This window comes from Sorex araneus, chromosome 4 (assembly GCF_027595985.1).
Source record: "Sorex araneus isolate mSorAra2 chromosome 4, mSorAra2.pri, whole genome shotgun sequence".
Taxonomy (NCBI): domain Eukaryota; kingdom Metazoa; phylum Chordata; class Mammalia; order Eulipotyphla; family Soricidae; genus Sorex; species Sorex araneus.
Window position 1 is genome coordinate 189,725,087 of NC_073305.1, and position 24,073 is coordinate 189,749,159.

General features: G+C 51.7%; 1 protein-coding gene across 3 annotated transcripts in view; it reads right to left on the reverse strand.

The window, feature by feature from the left end:
• Positions 1-24,073, reverse strand: part of PDE10A (phosphodiesterase 10A) — a 370,412-nt gene that overhangs the window by 55,581 nt on the left and 290,758 nt on the right. For all 3 annotated transcript variants that reach the window (XM_055137220.1, XM_055137218.1, XM_055137219.1), the window contains 6 exons: positions 23,221-23,270; positions 9,989-10,129; positions 7,952-8,107; positions 4,350-4,400; positions 3,392-3,450; positions 1,300-1,351 (listed from right to left, as the gene is read on the reverse strand). In XM_055137220.1, the coding sequence (XP_054993195.1) occupies positions 1,300-1,351; positions 3,392-3,450; positions 4,350-4,400; positions 7,952-8,107; positions 9,989-10,129; positions 23,221-23,270 (509 nt within the window). The remainder of the gene's footprint in view (positions 1-1,299; positions 1,352-3,391; positions 3,451-4,349; positions 4,401-7,951; positions 8,108-9,988; positions 10,130-23,220; positions 23,271-24,073) is intronic.

Here is a 24,073-nt window from a genome sequence, read left to right on the forward strand (position 1 = left end):
GACCCTGAAAGAGCTTCCAATCGTTGGGAAAGACGAGTAAGGAGAGGCTGCTAAAATCTCAGGGTGAGTGTAATAGAGACGTTACTGGTGCCCGCTTGAGTAAATCGATGAACGGGATGACAGTGATACAGTGATTATTACTATTATCAGTTTGGGGGCCACCCTGGCAGTGCTCAGGGCTTGCTCTCCCTCTGTGCTAAGGGATCACTCCCGGAGGCTCAGGGGCTCTGTGGGCATCGTGAGATCGAGCCTGGCTGGCCGCGTGCAAGGCAAACACCTTAGTGCTCCTACCACTCTGGTCCCTGCGGCAGCTATTTAATATACATGAAGTTTATATTCTCCTTGGTAGGTTGGTGTTTGGGGTCACACCCTGCTGTGCTCAGAGATTACTCCTGGCTCTGTGCTCAGGAATCATTCCTGGCAGGGCTCAGGGACCCATAAGGGGAGCTGGGGATGGAACCACTGACCACACGCACGGCAAGCGCCCTGACCCCTCTGTCTCTCCAGTCACGGCTCCTCTGCACCTCTCACCGTACTATAAATTCCTTAAATTTTATAAAGCGCAGTTATTTTTCACCATGCAATCTACTATTCTTTCCCCGTTAAATGAAGCCATCCGTATAACTCAGGACCCAAAGAACGTGCTAAACTCTCCACCCACAACAAAAACAAGAGACCGGGCACATCCCGCTCCATAACCTCCTCCATGGTACCAAGGAGAAGCAGGCCAGGCCCCACCACGGCCAGAAGGTGACTGACCCCTCACTACATGCACTGAGTTACTATATTCTGGGAAGGATTGGGAAGGGGACAGGAAAGAGGAGGAATATTTGTCAAAACAGGCAGCGGGGCACAGATGGTACTACCGCCACTGCGGCCTTTCACCTTCCCCATGGGAGCCGCCGAATGGGACATGAGTCTAAAAGTCCACTTGCTCTGGCCGTGGCCCAGGGCCTGGCTCAGCTTCCAGGGGAGAGTCAAGGCCAAAGTGAAGTGGGATGACTCGAGACCCGAGAGAGTCAGCGGGGGTCCTCATTGTGGACAGAAGGAAGGGAACCCAGGGTCTCTCGAGCACAGCTCCACTTACTAAGGAAGAGACTCAGAGGCACTCTCCCCAAACGCTCCTCAACAGCTCTCCAGAACCAACACTAGTGGTGAATGAATGATTCGAGACGCCGCCCCAGACTGAGCATCGCAGTTCCATCCTCTTAGAAGCAGCTCTTACATCTGACGCATTATTGGGACATGCACACGAAGGTTAAACAAAATGGATTTTAAAAAAAAAAAGCAGCAACCTACCATTATGTGTTCAAGTAGAGAATCTATTGCGACTATGTTATCAAAATATGTTCTGGAAAGAAAAAGAACACAACGCATGTGATTTAAGATGACTGATACTGTTAGGACACAGAGTATGCTATGCATTGAACACATTCCCCAGTCTTATGTACATTTAAATCAAAACACCAAGAAACATATTGTTTGATACTGGTTAATATTTGTCCCTCCTGTTAACAGTAGTAACAAAAACATAAAATCGTTGTATGTTTTAGTTTTGGGTCACACACGGTGGTGCTCAGAGCTCATTCCTTGTTCTGTGCTCAGGGATTACTACTGAGGGTGCTCACGGAACCGTGTTGGGGACAGGAACCCAGCGGGCCGAGTGCGAGGCAGCAGCCTCCAAGGAACTAACTCTCGAGCCCTGAGACATGACTGCATTGAGCGTCTGTGACACACAATACTGTTAAGGAGGGTTTCTCACGCACATAATTCCAACACTCGGCCCTTTGCCGCCCTCCTGCCGTGTGACCTTAAGCCCCCCGGATGACAGAGACCATTCTGCACCTCTCCCTTTCTTTCTGACTGGCCTCGCTCGACATAATGCCCAGAGTGTCATTATTTAAAAGAGACAAACTTTTCAATTATATTTAGCATAGGGATTTTAATTCCATGATACACAAAAAGGTATTTTATTGGTAAGTATGAATGTGAAGAGTTTGCATTCAGCTGAAACTCTGAAGGGAAGAATTCACATTCACCATCTTACTTTCATTAATAACCTTGACCAGAAAGTAAAATACTCCAATATGATAAATTTAATTTACATACTTAAAAAGAGTAGGTCAAACTGCCATTTGACTGTACTGAGAAAGCAGCTTAACTCTCTGAGAAGAAAAACCAGAATTTAAGCCATGGCAAGGAAGTAGTCGCCTCCCAAGTCAAGTGTATGTTCATTGTTACAAGCAGCAGCGAATGCTTTGCGGTTGATGATGCATCTACATCACCTGCCTTCTTTGTCTCCTCTGTTCCCCGTTCCCCAAATGTCAACAGTGAGAGATGAACCAACACCAGAATCTTCGAACCAAAGGCAGGGCAAAGGCCGTGTAAAGGCACTCACTGTGGCTAGACGGGCAGACTTTCCAGTTTAGGTGCTTGTGAATTCAGCAAAGTGCTCAGATAAATTAGACTGGCATAGAATGTCTCTTATCTAAATGATAAACTATTTCATTAAACCTCTGGATACATTTAATTACCCTGGAAACTGAGGACTTTAGTGCCCCAGAGATGGTCAAGTTGGGGCCAGAAGTAGCCCAGCAGGAAGGGCATGTACCTTGCCAACAGATGACTCTGGTTCATTCCCCGGCATCCCAGACGGTCCCCCAAGCAAGCCCAGAGGGACCCCTGGGTGCAGAGCCCTGAGCACCACACGGTGCCCACCCACCAAAAAATGGTAAAGTTAGCAGCCTGGCCGAGGGAAATAGACGATGTGTGTCCGATGGGGGTTTCGGTGGCCTTGGGAAGCCTTCTTTGTCTCCCACAGGACCAGCACCCACGGACCACAGCCCATGCGGGACCCTGACTCCTCAGTCTGCCCTGCTCAGACTGCTTCCTGGCAGACGACGGGCCCGCTGATGAGGCATAAGCACCACCAGGACGGCACAGCACAGAGTGTCTGACTGCCCGTGGCCGCGGGAGTGAGGGGCCCAGTATGTCAGCAAATCTGCCACTCCACAGGACCCCAAGTCACACCTTCTGGGGCAAATTCTGTATTGGGATGATTCGTGGATGGATCAGAGAGGCAGACTAGGTCCCAGCACGAGAAACCAACACAAAGCGGCAATGACTAGATGCTGTCCCTGGTTCCCCTCCCGCTGTCCCTCTCTCGCGCCTGGATTTAGAAGGCCGTGACACGATGTCTTCAATCCCTCTCTGCAGAGTCACGGGGGAGACGGTAACTCCGACCCCAGCGAGCGCGATGGTCCCACACGGTGAAGACTGGCCGTCCATCACGGGCCCGAGAGAGCAGGCCGTCACTGGGAGAGCTCAACCCGCATTTATCTGGAAGCCGCGATCGATACAAGCAACCACATCCCCAAAAAGAAACACTTACTTTGACACGTCGAGCAGGAAGTCGTTCAGTTCGGTCTGCTTGGCAAGGCCTCTGCACACCTGCCACACGAGAGAACGGCTATTGATTCTGGAGCTTCCTCCGCAGGCAGTAATTAAAATATCAGAGCATTCCCGACCTTCTCCGCCTCAAGATGCGTGGCCACATCATTTAGTTACAAAGTAACTGCGATCACTAGGTTCTGTATCCCACGACAGAGCTGAGGCTGATGATAACTGAGGCGTAGAGCAGCACTGCAGCTGCTCCTCTCTGCACAGACTGAGTGGCAGACAGACAGACAGACAGACAGGCAGGCAGGCAGCAGCTGCAGTGGCCGGGGGGGGGGGGGGGGGGCCCTCATCTCGCCCAGGGCAAACAGCCTCAGGCCTGGTACTGTCCCAGCCAACAGCAGTCACCGCCCCTTCGGCCAGCCTCACACCTGTCTGTCTGTCTGTCTGTCTGTCTATAGTTCCTTATCAATCCAAGTCTGCTAAAAATGGAATTTGGGGAAAAAAACAACAAAAACCGAAATGCTGAGCAGAGGAACGTAACCTCCTGCCGCTCAGCTCCCAGGAAGACAGATCAGGTCAGGAGGTCTCAGCGAGGCCACATTTTCAAGAGAGCCTTAAAGTTAAAGTTTAAGGGGGTCTTAAAGTCAGGCTCAGAGTTGTAGTCAGTGCAGGGGATATTTTCACTTGGAAAGTCAAGTCATAAAACTGTCACCTCTGCTAGTCGGAGACTGTTTCCGGGCTTCCCGAGGAACACAAGGACAGTGACAGGGCACGAGCCATTCACTGAAGAAATGATTCACTTAAATAAGTGTATCAAAATAGCCGCCAGATGTTTGTGACAGAGTACCAGCCTGTCAGCTAAGGGTTTCGGCGGTGAGAGCTCAGTCTGTCCGACAGCACCCAGCCCCCCGGGCAGCAGCACCTGCCCCAGACAGCACCCGGAGACGCACCTGCACCTGATGGATGGCCACCGAGGCCCAGGCCAGGTTTGCCGTGGCGACCTGCGGAGGGAGAAGCAGCGGTGAGAGGGGAGGCTCTGCCACGCCAGGGCCAGCTCTGCACAGTGCTCGCTACACGGCCGGGTCTCCGTCCCCGGGTCCGACGTTCTCTGCTGCCGTTTAATTTTGGATAAACTGGAGGATACATTCTTGTGGGAGAGCAACAGTTCGGTGACTTTCGCACTCTTTGGCCTCGTCCGCTTGACCCAAGTATCACTAGGAAGGGCCGAGGGGCCACTCTGAAATGTCGGACTAGTCCCCAAACAGCGCTGACAGGTTCCCAGAGAACGAACCAGGCGGTTCTCTCACGGCTTCTTCATTCACAAACACTCCCTGGGTCCCTCCCAGGCCCCAGCCCTGAGCCGAGCACAGGGGAACCAGGAGCCTCTTAGTACACGGCAGGAAGAGAGCAGGGGGAGGGCGGTGGGGGGGGCGAGCTCCTGGGGAGGGCAGGGGGGCCGAGCTCCCAGGGTGAGCAGGGGGGCGGGGGTGAGCTCCCAGGGTAAGCAGGGGGCAAGGGGTGAACTCCCAGGGTAAGCAGGGGGCAGAGGGTGAGCTCCCAGGGTGAGCAGGGGGGGCGGGGGGTGAGCTCCCAGGGTGAGCAGGGGGGTAGGGGGTGAGCTCCCAGGGAGAGCAGGGGGGCAGGGGGTGAGCTCCCAGGGTGAGCAGGGGGGCAGGGGGTGAGCTGCCAGGGTGAGCACGGGGGTAGGGGGTGAGCTCCCAGGGAGAGCAGGGGGGCAGGGGGTGAGCTCCCAGGGTGAGCAGGGGGGCAGGGGGTGAGCTCCCAGGGTGAGCAGGGGGGCGGGGGTGAGCTCTCAGAAAGAGCAGGGGGCGGGGGGTGAGCTCCCAGGGGGAGCAGGGGGGCAGGGGGCGAGCTCCCAGGGTGAGCAGTGGGGCGGTGGGGCGAGCTCCCAGGGAGAGCAGGGGGGCGGGGGGTGAGCTCCCAGCTAGGCTGCATAACAAAGAGAAAAGTGGAGAGAGCAGCTCACAACCCTATGGTGCTCAGGGGGACTCGGTCTCTGGTGCTCAGGGGCGTGTCTGTCTGTGTCCGAGAGGCCTTGGGGCCCATCCAGGAGAGGGGCACATCTGCGGCTCTGCTGGGGAGGGGAGCACTGCACAGCCCATGCGGAAGGAGCGCGGGTGCCATGTCCAGCAGGGCCGGGGCAGGTCAGGCCGTCCCAGTGAGGGAGTCCTGGCGCCCAGGGTCCCCTTAGGGGCCCACCCAGAGGGCTGGGCTCGGGCAGGGCGCCATGAGCGGGGCCCACTGGGTGCCGGCACGGGCCTCCCCCGGCACATCTCCCTCCTGCCAACGCCCCACGGCCTACGGCAGGCTCTTCCCTTCTCTCTCTCTCTCTCTCTCTCTCTCTCTCTCTCTCTCTCTCTCTCTCTCTCTCCCCCTCACTCTTTCTTTCTTTTCTCTCTTTCTCTCTCTGTCTCTCTCTATTTCTCTCTCTTTCTCTCTCTCTTTCTCTCTCTTTCTCTCTCTTTCTCTCTTTCTCTTTCTCTCTCTCTATCTCTCTATCTCTCCCCCCACCCCCCATCCCTCTCATTTTTGGGCATTATGGTTTGCAACACCATACTGAGAAGTTATCCTGTTTGTTCCTTTACCTACTCTATCTTATTTTTCCTTTTTCCTTTTTGGGTCACACCTGGCGATACACAGGGGTTACTCCTGGCTCTGCTCTCAGGAATTACTCCTGGCGGTGCTCAGGGGACCATATGGGATTCTGGGAATCGAACCCAGGTCAGCTGCATGCAAGGCAAATGTCCTCCCCGCTGTGCTATCGCTCCAGCCCCACCTACTCTATCTTTGTTGGAAACATTTTTAGACACATAAGGTGGATTTGTCCAGTCATCCTATTTGATTTGCTGCATGTCAGCTTTTACCACTGACGTGAATTCCCACTAAAAAGAAAAGGTGCCTCACATCCAAAAGAACAAAAGCAACCAGTGCTAGTGTGGATGTCGGGAGAAGGGGACTCTCCTTCATTGCTGGTGGGAATGCCGACTGGTTCAGCCCTTTTGGAAAACAATATGAACTCTTCTCAAAAAATTAGAAATTGAGCTCCCATTTGACCCAGCAATACCATTTCTGGGAATATACCCCAGAGATGGAAAAAAAACAGTAGAAATGACATCTGAACCTGTATGTTCATTGCAACACTGTTCACAATAGCCAGAAACTGGAAACAACCCGAGAGCCCGAGAACAGGTGACTGGTTAAAGAAACTTTGGTACATCTACACAATGGAATACTATGCAGCTGTTAGGAGAGATGAAGTCATAAAAATTGCTTATAAGTGGATGGCCATGGAGAGTATCATGCTAAGGGAAATGAGTCAGAAAGAGAGGGACAGACATAGTAGGACTGCACTCATTTGTGGGATATAAATTAACATAATATGAGACTGACACCCAAGGACAGTAGACACAAGGGCCAGGATTATTCTCCATGGCTAGCAGCCTGTCTCGTGAGCTGGGGTAGAAGGGAGATGGGAGAGAGAAGGGATCATTAAGTCAGTCAGTGATGGCTGGAGGGATTGTTCGGGATGGGAGATGTGTGCTGAAAGCAGATAAAGGATCAAATGTGAGAGCCTCTCAGTATCTGTATTGCAAACCATAATGCCCCAAAGTAGAGAGAGAGAGTATGGGGGAGATTGTTGCCATCGAGGCAGGGAGAGGGTTGGGGTGGCGGGGAGTAGGGGGAGATACTGGGGACATTGGAGATGGAGAATGTGCACTGGTGGGGGGATGGGTGTTTGGTCATTGTGTGACTGAAGCTCAAACAGGAAAGCTTTGTAAAAAGAAGAAAGGAAGGAAGGAAGGAAGGAAGGAAGGAAGGAAGGAAGGAAGGAAGGAAGGAAGGAAGGAAGGAAGGAAGGAAGGAAGGAAGGAAGGAAGGAAGGAAGGAAGGAAGGAAGAAAGAAAGAGAGAGAGAGAAGAGAAAGAAGAGAAAGAAAGAAAGAAAGAAAGAAAGAAAGAAAGAAAGAAAGAAAGAAAGAGAGAGAGAGAGAAAGAAAGAAAGAAAGAAAGAAAGAAAGAAAGAAAGAAAGAAAGAAAGAAAGAAAGAAAGAAGAGAGAGAGAGAGAGAGAGAGAAGAAAGAAAGAAAGAAAGAAAGAAAGAAAGAAAGAAAGAAAGAAAGAAAGAAAGAAAGAAAGAAGAAAGAGAAAGAAGAAAGAAAGAAAGAAAGAAGAAGAAAGAGAGAAAGAAAGAGAAAGAGAGAAAGAAAGAAAGAAAGAAAGAAAGAAAGAAAGAAAGAAAGAAAGAAAGAAAGAAAGAAAGAAAGAAAGAAAGAAAGAAAGAAAGAAAGAAGAGAGAGAAAGAGAAAGAAAGAAAGAAAGAAAGAGAGAAAGAGAGAGAAAGAAAGAAAGAAAGGAAGGAAGGAAGGAAGGAAGGAAGGAAGGAAGGAAGGAAGGAAGGAAGGAAGGAAGGAAGGAAGCCTTCCTCCTGTCCTCCGTTTCCTCTCTAGACAGCGAGTGTTTGCACCTAGCAGCGGCCAGGTCAAACTCGGGGTGGCCTGCGGCCCGGCCCCGCGGCGTGCGTGCGCGCTCACCTCCTGGTGGCTGAGGCAGAAGGCCTCCTTGCCCCAGTGCCGGTACAGCTCCAGGATCCCGATCAGGTCCCCGATGGCCGTCACGATGGGCAGGCAGAGAACCGACTGGATGCGAGTCCCTGACTCCAGTCCCGTGCCTCTCGGGAACCGCTCATCCTGCACGACAGGGGCAACACACACGGTCGTGCCTCGGACCCGCAGAGTCCCCTGCACGACAGGGGGCAACACACACGGTCGTGCCTCAGACCTGCCGAGTCCCCTGCATGACAGGGGGCAACACACACGGTCGTGCCTCAGACCTGCCGAGTCCCCTGCACGACAGGGGCAACACACACGGTCGTGCCTCGGACCCGCAGAGTCCCCTGCTCGAGGAAGGCCGAGGCAGGCCGGGCCCCGGACTCCCTGTGGAAGCCCTCGGCCTCTGAGGCGGGTCCCGCGTCCTGACTCAGCTAACCGTGAGCTCCGTGCCAAGGCGGATGGCACGATGCTTTACCCGGCACCTTCCGGGAACCGAGCGCCACTGGGCTCAGGTCACAAGAGCAGGAGCACTGCAGACCAGCATGAAACTAAATGTGAATGACAGTGATTCTCACCGGCCCACACAGGCCCAGGGGTATTCAAGCCGTCCAAAAATCCCCACCTACCAGAAAGTGAAATGGGTTCTGGGGCTTGAAGGCTGCTTGGGTTCGCAAATTCACCCAAAGGAGTGCAAGGAAACTGAGTTAATATTAAGATGCCGTTTGCCTTCATTCCATCTTGCGCTGTCTAGGAGAGTCCTACTCACGAAGACCGTGCAGAGATAACGCAGCCGGTGTTGTGTCACTTGGCATCCTTTAGAAGCCCGACTATGCGATGACTATTCTGAATGAGAACTTACGTGTCGATATGAAACATCTACTGCTTTAACTCTAAGTGCAGCTGCCGTGTGCTGGAGTCTCAGTGCAGGGGTCCGCACGCACGTCTGACACCTTTCCGCGTGGGGGGAGGCCGTCCCCCGCAGCAGGCCGCCCCCCTGGCATGTTCCAGAACCTCCCGCTCCTGGGGATAACCGAGACCCCATTCCTCAGCAGCTCCCTGAGCACAGGACAACACTGTGGACTGTCCACTGAGTCGCACATCTACCTTCACACTTTTATTTTATAATCCCCTGATCTGTTCAAGGCTGTACGGGTAATTAGTGGTAAAGTCAAGCTTAGAACTAAGCCCCAGGTTTCATCACTCAAATTAGCACCGTCTCGGGGCGTCTCTGCATGTGTGTCCAGTGTCCCTTCGAAAGCTCGGGCAGTGTCGTGCTGACTCACGCACGCTCCAGCCCAGTCCCTCACCCCCTCCAGCCCTGAGTCCGCCCCCACCCCCCGGGGCCTGGCCTGCCCATGTGGCTTTCGGGTGGCTCCTGCCAGAGCAGACCCCAGAGGGTCTCAGCCGTGAGCTCCGTGACTTGCCGAGTCTCCGCTACAGCAGGCGAGCTTGGTGCCCGGCTGGGCGGGGCCGGGGGGGGGCGGGTCCAGGCGCACAGCCAGTGGGTGTGGGGGGGGACGCCAGCTCCTCAGGGGCCCGGGGGCAGGGGCGTGAGTAACCACCATGAGCGCAGTCAGACTACTGTGGGGGGGGGGGGGCGGGTGGGTTGGGGGGCCGAGAGGGGGCCGCTACAGGACAGCACGAGGCGTGGGGCAGCGCGTCTACAGCGGCCTCTAACCCATTCACACAGACGCCCGGAGACCACGCGCCATGTATAGTCATGCGTGTGAAACACAAAGTTCCTCTGGCAGACGCGTGAAAACTAAGCCGCTGTGTTTGCCAGGACGCAGACAGAGACTTCCCGCCCCGCTCTGCTGGCGGACGCTGGCACGAGAATTCCCCACACCCAGCTCCCCGTGGCGTGGGCCTGGCTCCCGAGCACAGAGAGCGAGTCACACGCAGACGCTCCCCCCGGCCCTGCTGCCTCTGGCACACGCGTCACCGTCACAGTGAAAGGGCTCGTCTTCCTCCGGGCTCCGGCCCTCGGGCTCCTGGCCGCGGAAGCCTCAGTGCTCTCACCCCGAGAATGTCGTCCACCAGGAGGGTCTTCCTGGACTTGGCCACGTAGGCAGAGATGGTGGTGCCCTGAGCGATGGGCCCCGCAGGGATGAGGCGCGGCTTCCCCTCCTTGGCTCCCGGCGGCGTGAACACACAGAGGCTCTGCAAGGAGAAAGGACACGCGTCACCCTCCCCGGGCAGGAGGGACACCTCGACCCCACCTCGGAGGGGGAGAGCAGGAGCCAGGCAGGGGAACCCTCAGGAGTCGGGCTGGCCGTGTCCCGGAGCGAAGGGGACGACGCTGGCCCTGACAGGGCACCGTCCATCCGTCAGCCCACAGGCGGGAGCTGAATGGGAGCTGACCCCCAGCGCAGGCTGACCCGGGACCGCCCGGCGTGATTCCGTCCCTCTTCCCGCCTCTCTCTGAGCCGCCTTTCCCCAAGCTTCCTTCTCAGTGACCGTCACTCACTGAGCCAGCCAGCCTGCACCAAGTCACAGGTTCATACACACCCAGAAAATGGTCTCTCTGTCGCACACGCTTCACACACAAACATCTGGCCACATCTGCCTATCTAGCTCCCTTCCAGAGTAGAGCCCGGAAACGAAGTTAAAAACAAATGTTTTCTTTAAACAAGCAACTGTTTTGAAGCGATTCAGTCACGTCTTAAAGATCTACCGAGTGAGAGCGGCTCACCGGAACGAATCATACATACGTGGCACGAAGCAGGTTTTCCCGAGACTCTGCTCGGCCATCTACTCGCTGTGGGAAAGGCCGGGCACGCTCTCCCAGTGCTGCGCTCTGACCCGGACTATAGCTCACAGGCCAAAGAGGTCTCCAGGCAGAACCACGCTTCCAAGAGCCCCCTGCAGGTACGGTCTCTCACGAACCCAGCGGCGCAGCCCCGACCAACCGCGGGGAAGGGGGGAGCTGGCAGGACACTGCCGCGTCTTAAACACAGTGAGCTAAGACGCATTTCTGTGCCGGAGCAGCACAGTGAGCGCAACGCCTGCGGCATACATAGCGCGTGTATCTGCATTCCTCTGAAGAGGAAACTCACTCGGGCTGGGGGCAGCCGAGCGGGTGAAACACTGGTCAATAAACACGGTGGAATCCTACCACACCGTTAAGAAAGATGAAGTCATGCAATTTGCTGCCCTGAGCCACAGGCTGGGGGGGGGGGTCACCCCTGTGTTGGCCCAGGGGCGGGGGAAGTCACTCCTGGGTGGCTGTGAAGAAACAGCACAGGAATAACCAACAGCCGAGGTTTGGGCTAAAGAACTGACACTGGGGGGGTGAGGGTGGGACAGCGGCCACTGGGGAAGGGTGTGATGCCAGTGGTGTGTACGTGACACACTGTCACTCACAGTGTCCTACATCAGGATGCCTCGATAGGAACTGAGGGGGAAAAGCATGACTGACTTCTTTGGTGCGGCAATGCTTGACTACCATCACTGTGGATTTGACATCTAATGTTCAGAGAGAAGCTGAGAAAAGGGCCGTAGCCACACAGCCTGCCTTCCCCACCCTACTATTACCTAACGCCATATGGCACAAGGACCACAATTAAGGAACTGGAATCGATACATTATAATTAAATATAATCCATGGCATATCCATCCATATCAAATACGTACGGGTAGCTTGCCAGGCTCTGCCGCGTGGGCTAGATACTCTCGGTAGCTTGCTGAGCTCTCTGAGAGGGGCAGAGGAATCGAACTTGGGTCGGCTGCATGAAAGGCAAATGCCCAACCACTGTGCTAACGCCCCAGCCCTGCTATCGCTCCAGCCCAATATATGCCAAAAACAGTAACAATAAGTCTCTCAATGAGAGACATTACTGGTGCCCGCTCGAACAAATCGATGAGCAACGGGATGACAGTGACAGTGATAATCCATGGATTACTTAGAAAAACAAATGGCCAGTAGTAACGACCCTGTAAGCCGGTCTACAGTACTGAAGTGGGTGGAAGATGGCAGGAAGCCGGAGACACAGGGGTTGGCGGGGGGCAATGACCAAGGCACTGGATGAAACGCGACTGTCCTTAGTGTGGAACTCATGGTGCAGAAACAGAAACCCAAAGCGGGAACAGCTAGTGGCTTAGAATGCTTGAATTTGAATTACACGTGCAGCCGTAACGGTTTCTAACGTTGGATGGCCTCTAAGGTGAGGCCTTGTTTGTTTTTTAAGAGCTTAGAAATCCGTCATTGTCACTGAAGTCTGTGACTCCACTGGGCTCTGTGGACACCTGTCGGAGCTGGAGTAGGACACTGGGTCGAGGTCCCATTGCACCGTGACAGTCCCATATGTCACCCTTTCTCCCAATGGAGAGAAGAACAGAACACGACTCACGGCCAGGAAGGAGAGAGAATTGCAAAAGAGTGAGGACGTGGCATATTCATCTGCAGGAAAAGAACACGTGACAGTGATTTTCTCAAACCATGAGAAAGTTTATTAGAAGGCAAATACATGCTGGACTGTCTCTTTCTCCACCCAAGACAGAACAGCGGGAAATGGCCGCACACTGGACTCAACGGTGCCAGATGACCCCTAGCCGAGAACTCTCCATAGCCACAGAGAGGAGGCGCGGGGTGGGCGCCCAGCTGGAGCCCGGGATCTTGCTAAAGGGTGTGACTGTGATAAAACAGACACTTTAGAAATACCCTTTGCAGATGCTTCTTATGGCTGGAAGTAATAGTATCTCTGAGTTATACTCGGCCATAACACAGTAATTACAGGATGGCTCACATATTCCTGTATTACTGGGTCAGTTGATATAATGAGACATTTACGGCTTCTAATGAGCGTTTCCATAGGACACCAAAGTGATAGATTAACCAGTACAGCACCCAGGGTTATTGAAAGCTCTCCCACACATTATGTCTGGTGAACGCAAGCACTTTGCTTGCTAAAAGAAGTGATTTAGAAATATGTTAATTACTTAAAACTGACATACAGGTATAGTCATTACGGAAAATGTGGTTGAAAAATATGTAATACAAAACACTTAAAACCTTAGAGTAAGAACTGTAAACTTGTTTTCATGATAAGTCGCTCTTGATTTTTTTTCCTCCTCATAAAATTAGAAAAACTCAGGGGAGAGCTGAGGCCAGGGGCCAGGAAACAAGGGACGCAGCCTCCGGCCGGCCAAGGCGTGGGCGGGGAGAGGAGGAGCCAGCTCAGAAGAATGCGGGTCTCGGACAAGGCTTCCGCCCTGTCCTCCCTCTGGGACCCTCCTGACCCGTGTTCCCTTTCTGGCCCACGTCTGCGTGTGTGTGCATGTGTGTCATGTGCCTGCACACCCTCCGGGGCCCTCCTGACTCCGTGTTCCCTCTCTGGCCCATGTCTGTGTGTGTGCCGTGTGCCTGCACACCCTCAGGGCCCTCCTGACTCCGTGTTCCCTCTCTGGCCCACGTCTGCGTGTGTCTGCGTGTGTGCCGTGTGCCTGCACACCCTCTGGGGCCTTCAGAGGCAGACGGGAGCTCGTCGGCTGCTGCCACCAACAAAGGAACTGCAACAAGCCTCTCGCCGGAGGTGGAGCCTGACCCACGGGCAGGTCTGAGGCCACGTATTAAACCTCCCTGATGCCACAGGAATCACCCAAGAGCCACCGTGGGCTGTGGGCACTGTGTGTACACAGTGAAACGTGACTCGAGTCCTTTGCCAACCCCTCACCCCGACCCCTCAATGTCCTCAGTCTGCTTCTGGGCTCTGAATTTTGTACCATGTGCTCTTGTATCTATCTGTTGTTTAATCACCATCAATGACAGTGCATCTTGCCTGCCCATGTCTTGCCTGGGCTCTTAACATGACGGTTTACATGTTTCACAGGCAAAGGGGCCACATGAAGGCACTGAGGCAGGATGGGTGTCAATGCATCCGACAAAAACAAACAGAGGAAATAAGGACTTTATTCTTCACAGCTTACTCACAGAATTTGAGTTGCTAATAATTTAGATGCTCAGACTAATAAGATAAACAATATTTTAATCACTATTTTCACAGGAGAATGATTTATCATGCATGAACAGCTTGTAATTTAAAATCTAGCATTGGACTGACACTGAAAACCAACGTAGTTTTTATGAAACATCGTATAAATATATGCAGACTTACCTGCGTACCAATAATTTTTTCAAAGGTTAGAGATCACAACGACAACAAGGGAAAGGGACGGCTCCACGTCTCACGGCTCAGCCGCCTGAGGCCTCGGGGCTGGCCTGGAGGGTGGACAGGCTCAGACGGCTTTAGCAGGGAAGCCAATTACCAGTTAGCACATACGCTGGCGGTGACAGCAGGTTTTCTTACATATTTTACAATTAGATCGTAGGAAAATCTGGGAACCAGAGTTTGAACAAGCAGTGGGCCTCAGGGAAGAAATAAAAGTGCATTCAAGAAGCAATGAGTGCAAAGGTTTAGTGGAGAATAGAGAGTAGATGACCCTATTTTCAAAAATGACTAATCAGATGGAACTAGGGGCGCTGCCATGAGACAGGTAAGTGTGCTGTCCCCTCACCTACCTCGGCTGGTGGCCACAGGGACTCCACACCAACTCAGGGTCCCCTCATGACGCTTCCCACACAAACACATATATTTCAGATAGACTAAGGGTAGAAAGTCATCTAGGTGTGATGCTGGAGAGACAGCACAGCCAGCAGGGTGCTTGCCTTACACGTGGCTGGCCTGGGTGTGATGCCCGGCACCCCACAGGGTCCTCTGAGCACCACAGGGTGTGCCCCAAAGCAAAAATCACTTAGGTCTACATGAGTACCCATGTTTAAATATAGGTTATGGAATTTTAGGGCATTTCTTAGCTGCATCAGAAACTGCCGAGTGAAGGGGCAGAGGCATGCTCATCTATTAAAACAGCAAAATTTTCAATAGTGATTAGTTATGATTTTGTTTAGTGAGGTTTTTAACTTCTTTATATGCTATTTTATTGACCTCAAATAGTTTCAAAATTAGACTACTGTGATTGCATTCTAGATGGTTTCCACACATTTATTTTATCCTCACCTGATATATTTTGCATGCTCTTGACAAATTCAACTTTCCTAGTTAGTATCACTTGTGTCACTTGTCATTTCGTTGTTCATTGATTTGCTCGACTGGGCGCCAGTAACATCTCCATTCATCCCTGTTGCGTGCTATGTAGCCCAATGGCATCTGCTTGCCCCAGGAACACAAAGAGCCTTAAACCGTTCATTCGGGGTCTTGACAAAGAAGTTTGACCATCTCGTAGGTGGGCGGCCACTCGGTCTTTTGACATCCCGTGGAATCCTGTCGGTAACAGCTCTAGTCCAGCGGTCGTCTCTGAATCGCATTATGTGTCCGGCCCATCTGATTTTTGACAGCTTGGCAACTGAGACAGCATCCCTGATTCTCGGCTATTGATGGAGGTCGGAACTCCGGATTCCTTCTTTCACTTGAGTGAAACGTGATACTCCAAGCATGGCTCTTTCGAGCTATGTTAGTTATTCCTGGTTAGTTATTCCTAGTTAGTTATTCCAGTTTGCAAAAGTCACTTCTTTCAAAAATACTTGTATGTGTTTCTGGTTCACAGAATGAAGTCGGGTCCCTCCTCTTCCTACTGCTCCCAGTCTCCTTCCTAGTTTTCCAACAAACGCTTAGGCTATTACTGAACACGTAATGCAACTTTCGGCTGAGTCATTCTCTTTACACGGTTTCTGTGCCTTGCTTTCTTTCCCTGTCTTTTTCACTATAATTTAAATCCTTCTAGACATACCTTCATTCCCTTCTGAATATTTAACTTTCACTATTTTTTCCCCACTTTAGAGTTGACCTTCCAAGCAACCCCTCTACAGAATCAAGGAAATCAAGAGTCTTGACTCGGGGCTGGAGCGATAGCACAGCGGGTAGGGCGTTTGCCTTGCACGCGGCCGACCCGGGTTCGATTCCCAGCATCCCATATGGTCCCCCGAGCACTTCCAGGAGTAATTCCTGAGTGCATGAGCCAGGAGTAAACCCTGTGCATCGCCGGGTGTGACCCCAAAAGCAAAAAGAACAAAAAGAACAAAGAGAGAGAGAGAAAGAGAGAGAGAGAGAGACTTGAGTCAACTCAATATTTCACCAGCAGAAAATGGATTTATTTTCTCCAAAGGCACTAGGTGGCGCTAGATGGCAAATGAATTCAGACCTGCCGCGGGGCGAGATCAGTTTAGAGCAGGGATTCAGGACTGAGGAGATTTCTTGAGGTCTGTTGAATGAGTAATAACAGGATACAGTGTTTAATGATGGAGGATTAAGAGGGAGTTCAAGAATCTTGTCAAAGTTAAAGTGGTGAATAAGAACTCACATAAGCCAACTTCAGAACCAAAACTCTTTGAGAAGTTGCCCTAATTCTGGGACACTCCCCTCTGAAACAGTCCATACTGCACAAGGATTCTCTCTCTGAAAAGGGGGTTCCAGAGGAAACTGGACCATGCAGCAAGTGACACAGCGCTGCTCACTGAACTTGACTGCCTGAACACGGGACTCAAACAGTCTGCTGAATTAGACTCCTGATTTTTTAGGAAAGTGATGTCTTCAGTGTCTTCCGTTGATCCACTGAGTAATCTTTCTATCGGGAACTGGTTAAATAAGGAACTCCGAGTGCTCCCTCAGACAGGGTTATCCAGGGTGTTCACTTGTGAGTACGTCTCTTCACAATCAGCAGTTTTCACTCTATTGTCTCAAATATCTTTCAAAATTCCTGAACTTCCACAACTGTGCTTTCTCTCTTTTACTTCTTATTAAATTAGGTTTAAAATTTTCTCTTGGGGGCAGGAGAGAAAGTGGAGCGAGTAAGACGCCTGCCTTTCACACGGCTGACCCGACACCCCGATGGTTCTCTGACACTGCTGAAAGTGTCCCCGAGCACTGAGCCAGGAGTAAGCCATGGGCATCTCCGAGTATGATGCAAAAAGCAAACAAAAAACTGCTTTTCTGTACAGTTCTAGATTTTCTTATTTACATAGATTTTTCTGTTTCCTCTCTGCAGAGATTAAGATCCACAAATTAAGTGGGCAAATCCCATGATGTAAATTGTACTTATTACGATGTCTGTACAGGAACAAAACCATGAAGGAGAGCCCCATAAGGATGTACTGATTTAATAATCTTTTGTTCTCTTTTTCATTAGTGCTTCAAATGTATATACTACTTCAGACAGAAATTCTACTGACTACTTCAGATAAAAATTAACCTTGTAAGTCTTGAAGCTATACAAATAACTTTGTTTATAATATTCGCAATATTAGAATTCATTTTCATAAACAGTTTTAAATAGTCCACTGACTAATATTTTTCCTTCTTCACTGTGTTGGGCTGGAGCGATAGCACAGCGGGTAGGGTGGTTACCTTGCACACAGCCAACCCGACTTCAATTCCTCCATCCCTCTCAGAGAGCCCAGCAAGCTCCCGAGATATCCCACCCACATGGCAGAGCCTGGCAAGCTACCTGTGGCATATTCAATATGCCAAAAACAGTAACAATAAGTCTCACAATCACAACAGAGACGTTACTGGTGCCCGCTCGAGCAAATCGATGAATAATGGGACAGTGCTACAGTGCTATTACTGATTAACAGAATTAATTAATTTTATTAATTAATCAAATAAAATTTAGAATTTAATAATAAAACAGATTTTATTAACTTATTAGATTTTTCACTATTTATGTAATTTTCTAATAAATTATTTATTATTCTTTAATTTTATTAATTGATAAATGTTGTACAGTAACAATGATGGGTCTCATTCCCCTGACCCTGAAAAGCCTCCAATGCGGCACCACTGGGAAGAACTACTAAAGAGAGGCTGCTAAAATCTCAGGGCTAGGATGAATGGAAACGTTACTGGGCCCGCTCGAGAAAATCAATGATCAATGGGATGACAGTGATATAGTGAATTGATAAATAAAATTTAAATAGTTAATAAACCAGAGCAGTAGCACAGTGAGTAGGGCGTTTGCCTTGCACACGGCTGACCCAGGTTCGATTCCTCTGTCCCTCTTGGAGAGCCCGGCAAGCTACTGAGAGTATCTCGCCCGCACGGCAGAGTCTGGCAAGCTCCCTGTGGCGTATTTGCTATGCCAAAAATAATAATAACAAGTCTCACAATGGAGACATTACTGGTGCCCGCTGAAGCAAATCGATGAGCAACGGGATGACAGTGACAGTGATACAATAAAATATTAAAAATTTACTAATTCATTAGTTTTGTTAGTTAATTTTAATAAATTATTTGTCAATTAATGAAATTGATTTTAATAGAATAAAATTTAAATTTAAGATTGAAAATATAAAAATTTCCTTTTTATATTCCAAGCACTCCTGAGCCACCTTTCATTTATATGTGTTTCTATACAGTAGGAAACAATGTTTTTTTCACCCTATTTAAAGTTTGCTTTTTAAACCAGGTGGGCTATTGCTACTTGTCTGTGATACATTTTCACGAGTCCAGACCTTCCTACCTCCTCTGAGTCTGCACATCCCCCGCTCCTTTCGCCTCTGCTCCCTGACGGTGTGGTCAGGCTGGCCAGCTCTGGCTTGGGCCTGGCCTGGCCTCTGCTCCCCTATCGGCTGGCGTGTGGGGCTGAGCCCGAGGCCCTCAGGCCCACTTCTCCCTCACACCGAGTGACGTCCCTTGGGAGGAGGCCCTGCCACACACTCGGATCCTACGGAAATCATCTTCCAGTGCACTGGCTTCACCAATCATCTCCTCTGCTCTCACCCATGACACATTCTTGAAATCGACTAAATTTTTATGTTTTTTATTGTGTTACTATGAGTTGTATCAAATAATAATTTTCTTATACTATTTTAAAAAGCTTACTAGCCATGACTCAAAACCCAGACTCCAAATTATCATAATAATTTTTAATTATATTTTTTGATTATAACTTTTAATTATAACAATCTAAAATATGCTACCTTTCATGTGCAAAGGAAGACCTAAGAAAATCTACATGCATTTCCTCTGTGCAACAAAATGTTTATTTTATTTACCATAGATAGCTTACATCTTAGAAGCGTGTCAATATCTTTCAGGAGCAATATGGCAGACAGATAATTTGAGATGCCTGAAAAATAAACCATCTTAAAATTTTTTAGAGACTGGGTAGGATACATTTTCCAAACCTGTTAGAATAGGTGCTGTGCACTTAAGCTAGAAAGAACGCACAAAAATGCACAGGAAAGTTAACGGAGGCACCCTGTGAGCAAGCGGGCACCACCCCAGCGCAGTGGTCCTGGAGAATCCCAAGCAGGCCCGAGCAGGGGAGGCCCCACCCAGAGACAGAGCCCGGGGGCCCTGGTCCCCACCCAGAGACAGAGCCGGGGCCCTGGTCCCCGCCCGGACAGAAGCCTCCACCTAGGGCCGCTCTGCAGGCCAAGAGCAACAAGGCGCCCTGCCCAGGACAGAGCAGCGAAAGCCCGTCCCCTCAGCTCGGCCTGAAGGACACACACGTCACACTATGGGGAATAGAGAGTCACATGACCTTGAATTTACTCCTGCAGGGAAAACTAAGCTCTCCTCCCAGAAACCCTAACTGCCAATCAGGACACTTGAGCATCTATCAGCTCTTACTAAACTAGGGCTGAGAGGGCCTCAGGCAGGGGGAAGGACCAACGTCTGTCCTCGGCAGGACCTTCGTCCACACAAGCCTCCTGTGGGTACACTGATGAAGGCCCGGGGGGCACTGGAGACAGCGAAGATGCAGGGGCACAGGAGCCAAGCAGGCTCTGTCGTGACAGGGAAGGACACCAAAGCTCGAGGCCACACCCAGGAGAGGAGGAAGCGATCTAAGGTGCAGGCCACGTGCATCAGGAAATGAGAGATGGAGGGATGGGTAAATGATCACTGTATGAGTGAAATGCAAACACAAAAGTTCCTATAAGTCACAGTGATTCTCCAATAAAAAAAAATGCTTTAATAATAAAAAAAAAATAGAGACTTGGGGCTGGAGAGATAGCACAGTGGGTAGGGCATTTGCCTTGCACGCGGCCAACCCAGGTTCGATTCCCAGCATCCCATATGGTCCCTTGAGCACTGCCAGGAGTAATTCCTGAGTGCATAAGCCAGGAATAACCCCTGTGCATTGCCGGGTGTGACCCAAAAAAGCAATAAATAAATAAATAAATAAATACTTTTTCTTCATGGAGGGAAAAAAAAAAAGAAGTAAGAGAAAAGCTGAAAAACATTTCCAGAGATAAAAAAGTCTTTGATGATGAACTAAGAGTTGGAAAAAAAAAAGTGGGGAAGAGAAAAAGAGTGACCATATAACAGAATACAGACAGGTAATATTCACCCAAGTGAATTCTCTAGCCAGCAAAGGTACCAACCAAAGAAATGTATGCAGGGTGGAAGAGGAACGATTTCAATCAAGAGCTAAGAGGCATGAAGAAATGAAGAACAAGGCAAGCAGTGATCATGTAAGCAAGTGGAAAGACACTTCATGAACACGAGATTAATTGACCCTAGGAGTTGAGAATGAGAAGTCAGGTGGGGCATGGTATCGGCTCCTAATTCAGTAACAAAAGCGTACGGAATGAGCGAGCTAGAGTTGATGTATACAGAATTATAGCTCTGCTACTGTAGGTACCAAAGCTTTCTCTACATCATTGATTCAAGGAAGTTACTTTTTAATATCAATTGTAAAGAAGTCTTCCAAGCGTAAAGGGAAAAATCGGCCAAATGACCGGAAAAGAAAAAAAAAAGGATTTCTGAAACTCGTTTACAACTCTGGAGATCCCAGAATATCTTCTTTACCTGAAGATCTCAGATCGGGCGAGAGGAGCCAGGGAGAGTTACGCTGAGCTAACCTATGCCAAGGAAACTGTAACTGTAACTGTGACTGATGGCTGGGAATGATTTTCTAAAGGAAATTCTTGACTTTTTTGAAACAAAATCCCAATTGCCAAACTATTTTTTTCAACTCAAGACTATGACTGAGAGGTTGTTTTGCCGCCAAGCTCAAGGCCGTTCCCACGTGCTCGGACGAGCCTCACACATGAGCAAAGGCCCACGGAACCCAGGTCATGCGGAACCTTGTGACCTTGGGCTCTGGGCTCTACGGGACCAGGAGCGGAAATCCTCTGCCTGCTTCCCCCGGCCTCCGGAGACCCAGGGGTCCGCCCAGAAGCCCCTCCTGCCAGCGCCTGATGATCGTGTCATCGGCCACCGTCCAGTCACACGGCTGCTTCTCCCGAGGGGGGCCCAACATGAGGCCCCACAGCCAGGCCCCGGACTCCGGCCAGGCCTCTTTCACTCGGGGTGCTCCAGAGGGGGCGGGTGAGAGCCCTCCCCGCCCCGAGGGACCCAGCCCCGACAGCCAAACACTCCAGAACCAACCGCCGCCACGCTCAAGGCACTCCCCAGGGCTCGGGCTGAGCCTCACATGTGGGTGAACATATTCCTGGGCTGCGCGGCCGCATTGTAAGACACGCCCTAGCACACCCTAGCCATTGCCCATAATTACCACGCCACATTTGAGGGGTTCGGATAGTAGGCAACAAGTCACAGAGGGAAACAGATACATATATATATATATTTTTTTCAGATACATACACCAAAGCGCACATCACCCAAACTTTAACGATATGTTAGTGATATCCTGTAGAGTGCCTTACTGGCTCCTGCCAAAATAGAACAATCTTCACACTGTTCCCTACATGAACACCTTTTTGTAAGCATGTTCGGCAGTTCTTCATAACAGACAATATGAAATATATTATTTTGGTTGTGTTTCGGGACAGGGATTGGGGTTTGGGGTGGAAACATCCCGAATTTTGTGGTGGGAAGGTGTCATGGTGGTGGGATTGGTGTTTGAATATTGAATGTAATCAAATACTGTGAACTAACTTATAAAATAAAAATATTTTAAAAAAAGAAACATTCTGGAAGAAGCAATCAAAATAGATAAAATTAATGTATAAGAAAGAGAGAGAGGCTGTTTTAATAGCTCAGTCATTCAAGCTGCTGCCAGCGAGCAGAGCAGAGCCCAGGGCATCCTGCAGTGCGGGTGGCCCCGGGCCCTTCCCTGCGGGAGCCCCTCACTGTGCGGGTGGCCCCTTCCCTGCGGGAGCCCCTCACTCTGAACCTGGTGGGGCCGTGAGGGCACAGAGCTGGGTGTCAGGCGAGGGGTCTCGGGGACGCCCTGGGTGCCGCTGCTGTAGCATCCTGGGAGCCTCAGGGGCCCCCAGGCTTGTGGCCCCGCTGCCGTTCTGCTGTGGCCGGGGGGTGCCCGTTCCAGCCCAACAGAGCAGTGCAGGACAGCCGAGTCCACAGCCCAGCACGTGGCAGCGCCCAGGGCGGGGGCGGGTGACTCACAGGGTCTGTCTGATGGAAGGATGCAGCCATGACGGGCTCTCAAGACACCTGAGATGGGTGGGCGGCCTTTAACATGACCATCGAGCACATTGAGCACTGGACAGAAGCCCCCGCCTCCACACTGCCCGGTCAGCAGGCTTGCTCGGGGGAGCACTGGGCACGGGCAAGGGAGCACTGGGAAAGGCTGGGGAGAGCACTAGGCACAGATGGGGGAGCACTGGGCACAGGCAGGGGGCGTACTGGGATGGGCTGGGGAAGTACTGGACACAGGCAGGGGAGCACTGGGATGGGCTGGGGGAGCACTAGATACTGGCGGGGGAGCACTGGGCACAGGCTGGGGGAGGACTCGGACGGGCTGGGAGAGCACTAGGATGAGCTAGGAGCACTAGATACTGGCGGGGGGAGCACTGGGCACAGGCTGGAGGAGCACTGGGCATAGGCTGGAGGAGCACTGGGCACCGGCGGGGGAGCACTCTGCCAGCAGCTGGCTCGGGGCAGCAGGACAGGGCGAGGCCAGCTCAGGAGGCTAGAGCCGCCCCAAGCCGGCACGTCCCGGCATCAGCCTCAGACGCTGGCCCGGGCCCACGCCCACCTCCCTAGCCCCCTCCCAGACGGGCACGGGGGCCTCAGACCGGGCATCCGGACAGAGCTGCCCGCTCCTTCAGCCCCGGCCTGTGGGCGGAGCGTGCGCCGTGCCGCGTGCAGAGACCCCCACCGTCCAGGACCCGGCACACCGGCCCGAAGCCAGCAGTGGGTCATGAGCAGCCGGGACAGTCATGCCCGGGACGCTCCTGGCCGTGGGCGCTCACCCGGCCCCGGACTGGTGCTAGAGCCCCCCCTTACGACAGCCTGTGGCACGTCACAGCGCGGCCTCACTGGGGCTGGACTCAGCCAGGGCACCACAAGCGGAGTCGAGGTACTTACGTTGTTGCACTCTCCCAGGAAGTACAGGGCAAACCCGTCGGCCTTTGTGGCTGCCAGCACCATGTAAGAGAGAAGAAACGAATCTCAGTGGGTGACCGACAGCAGCTGAGCCCTCGAGGCGAGACCACAGGCACGGAGAGACCGGCCGAGGCGGTCAACGGCCATGCGGTGACCAGAGCCCGACGACCCACAGTTCTGCTCAAGCTCCTGCCAGTAAGTAGAGCTTCATTTTTCTTAGATGTGAAATTTAAATTTTAAGGTGTGCAATAAAGAAGTGTTCTGAGGAACTTCACGTCCCCCCGTGGCCGTGTGCTACTTAGTCACAGACTGTCAAACTCTGAATATCAGAGTCGTGGCAGAGCAGTTCTGAAATAGGAGCACTGTGTCGTCTGTAAAAAGTGTCTTCAAGGACCCGAAGTGGGATTCAAAACAGCAGACAGCCCAGCCCACCCTGGGCCGAGAGGGCCCGTCGGCCCCGCGGGAGAGCCCGGCTCAGGAGCAGGGCCCTTGCCGGCCAACGACCTCTGCAGTGGCCCTGACCCCTGCCCTGTGCCAGGCCACGCCCTCCCGCTTCCTCTGGGCAGTGGCGAGACGGGACAGTCACGGACATCTCCCTAAACCGATTTGAGATATCTTTCTTCCTTAATTACTGATTTCCTCCACAAAGCTACGGCCGAGCTGAAGGAAACTGCATGTCCCTCTGACAGGCTGCAGTCTACTCCGTGAAGATACCAGGTAGCTATTTGTTTCTGTTTTCAAAAGGACTTTATCTTCCTGGTTTTTTAAATTGAGTCACCATGACACGCAGTTACGCCTCTCAAGGGTGAGGAGCATCTGAGCGGGACCCATTGCG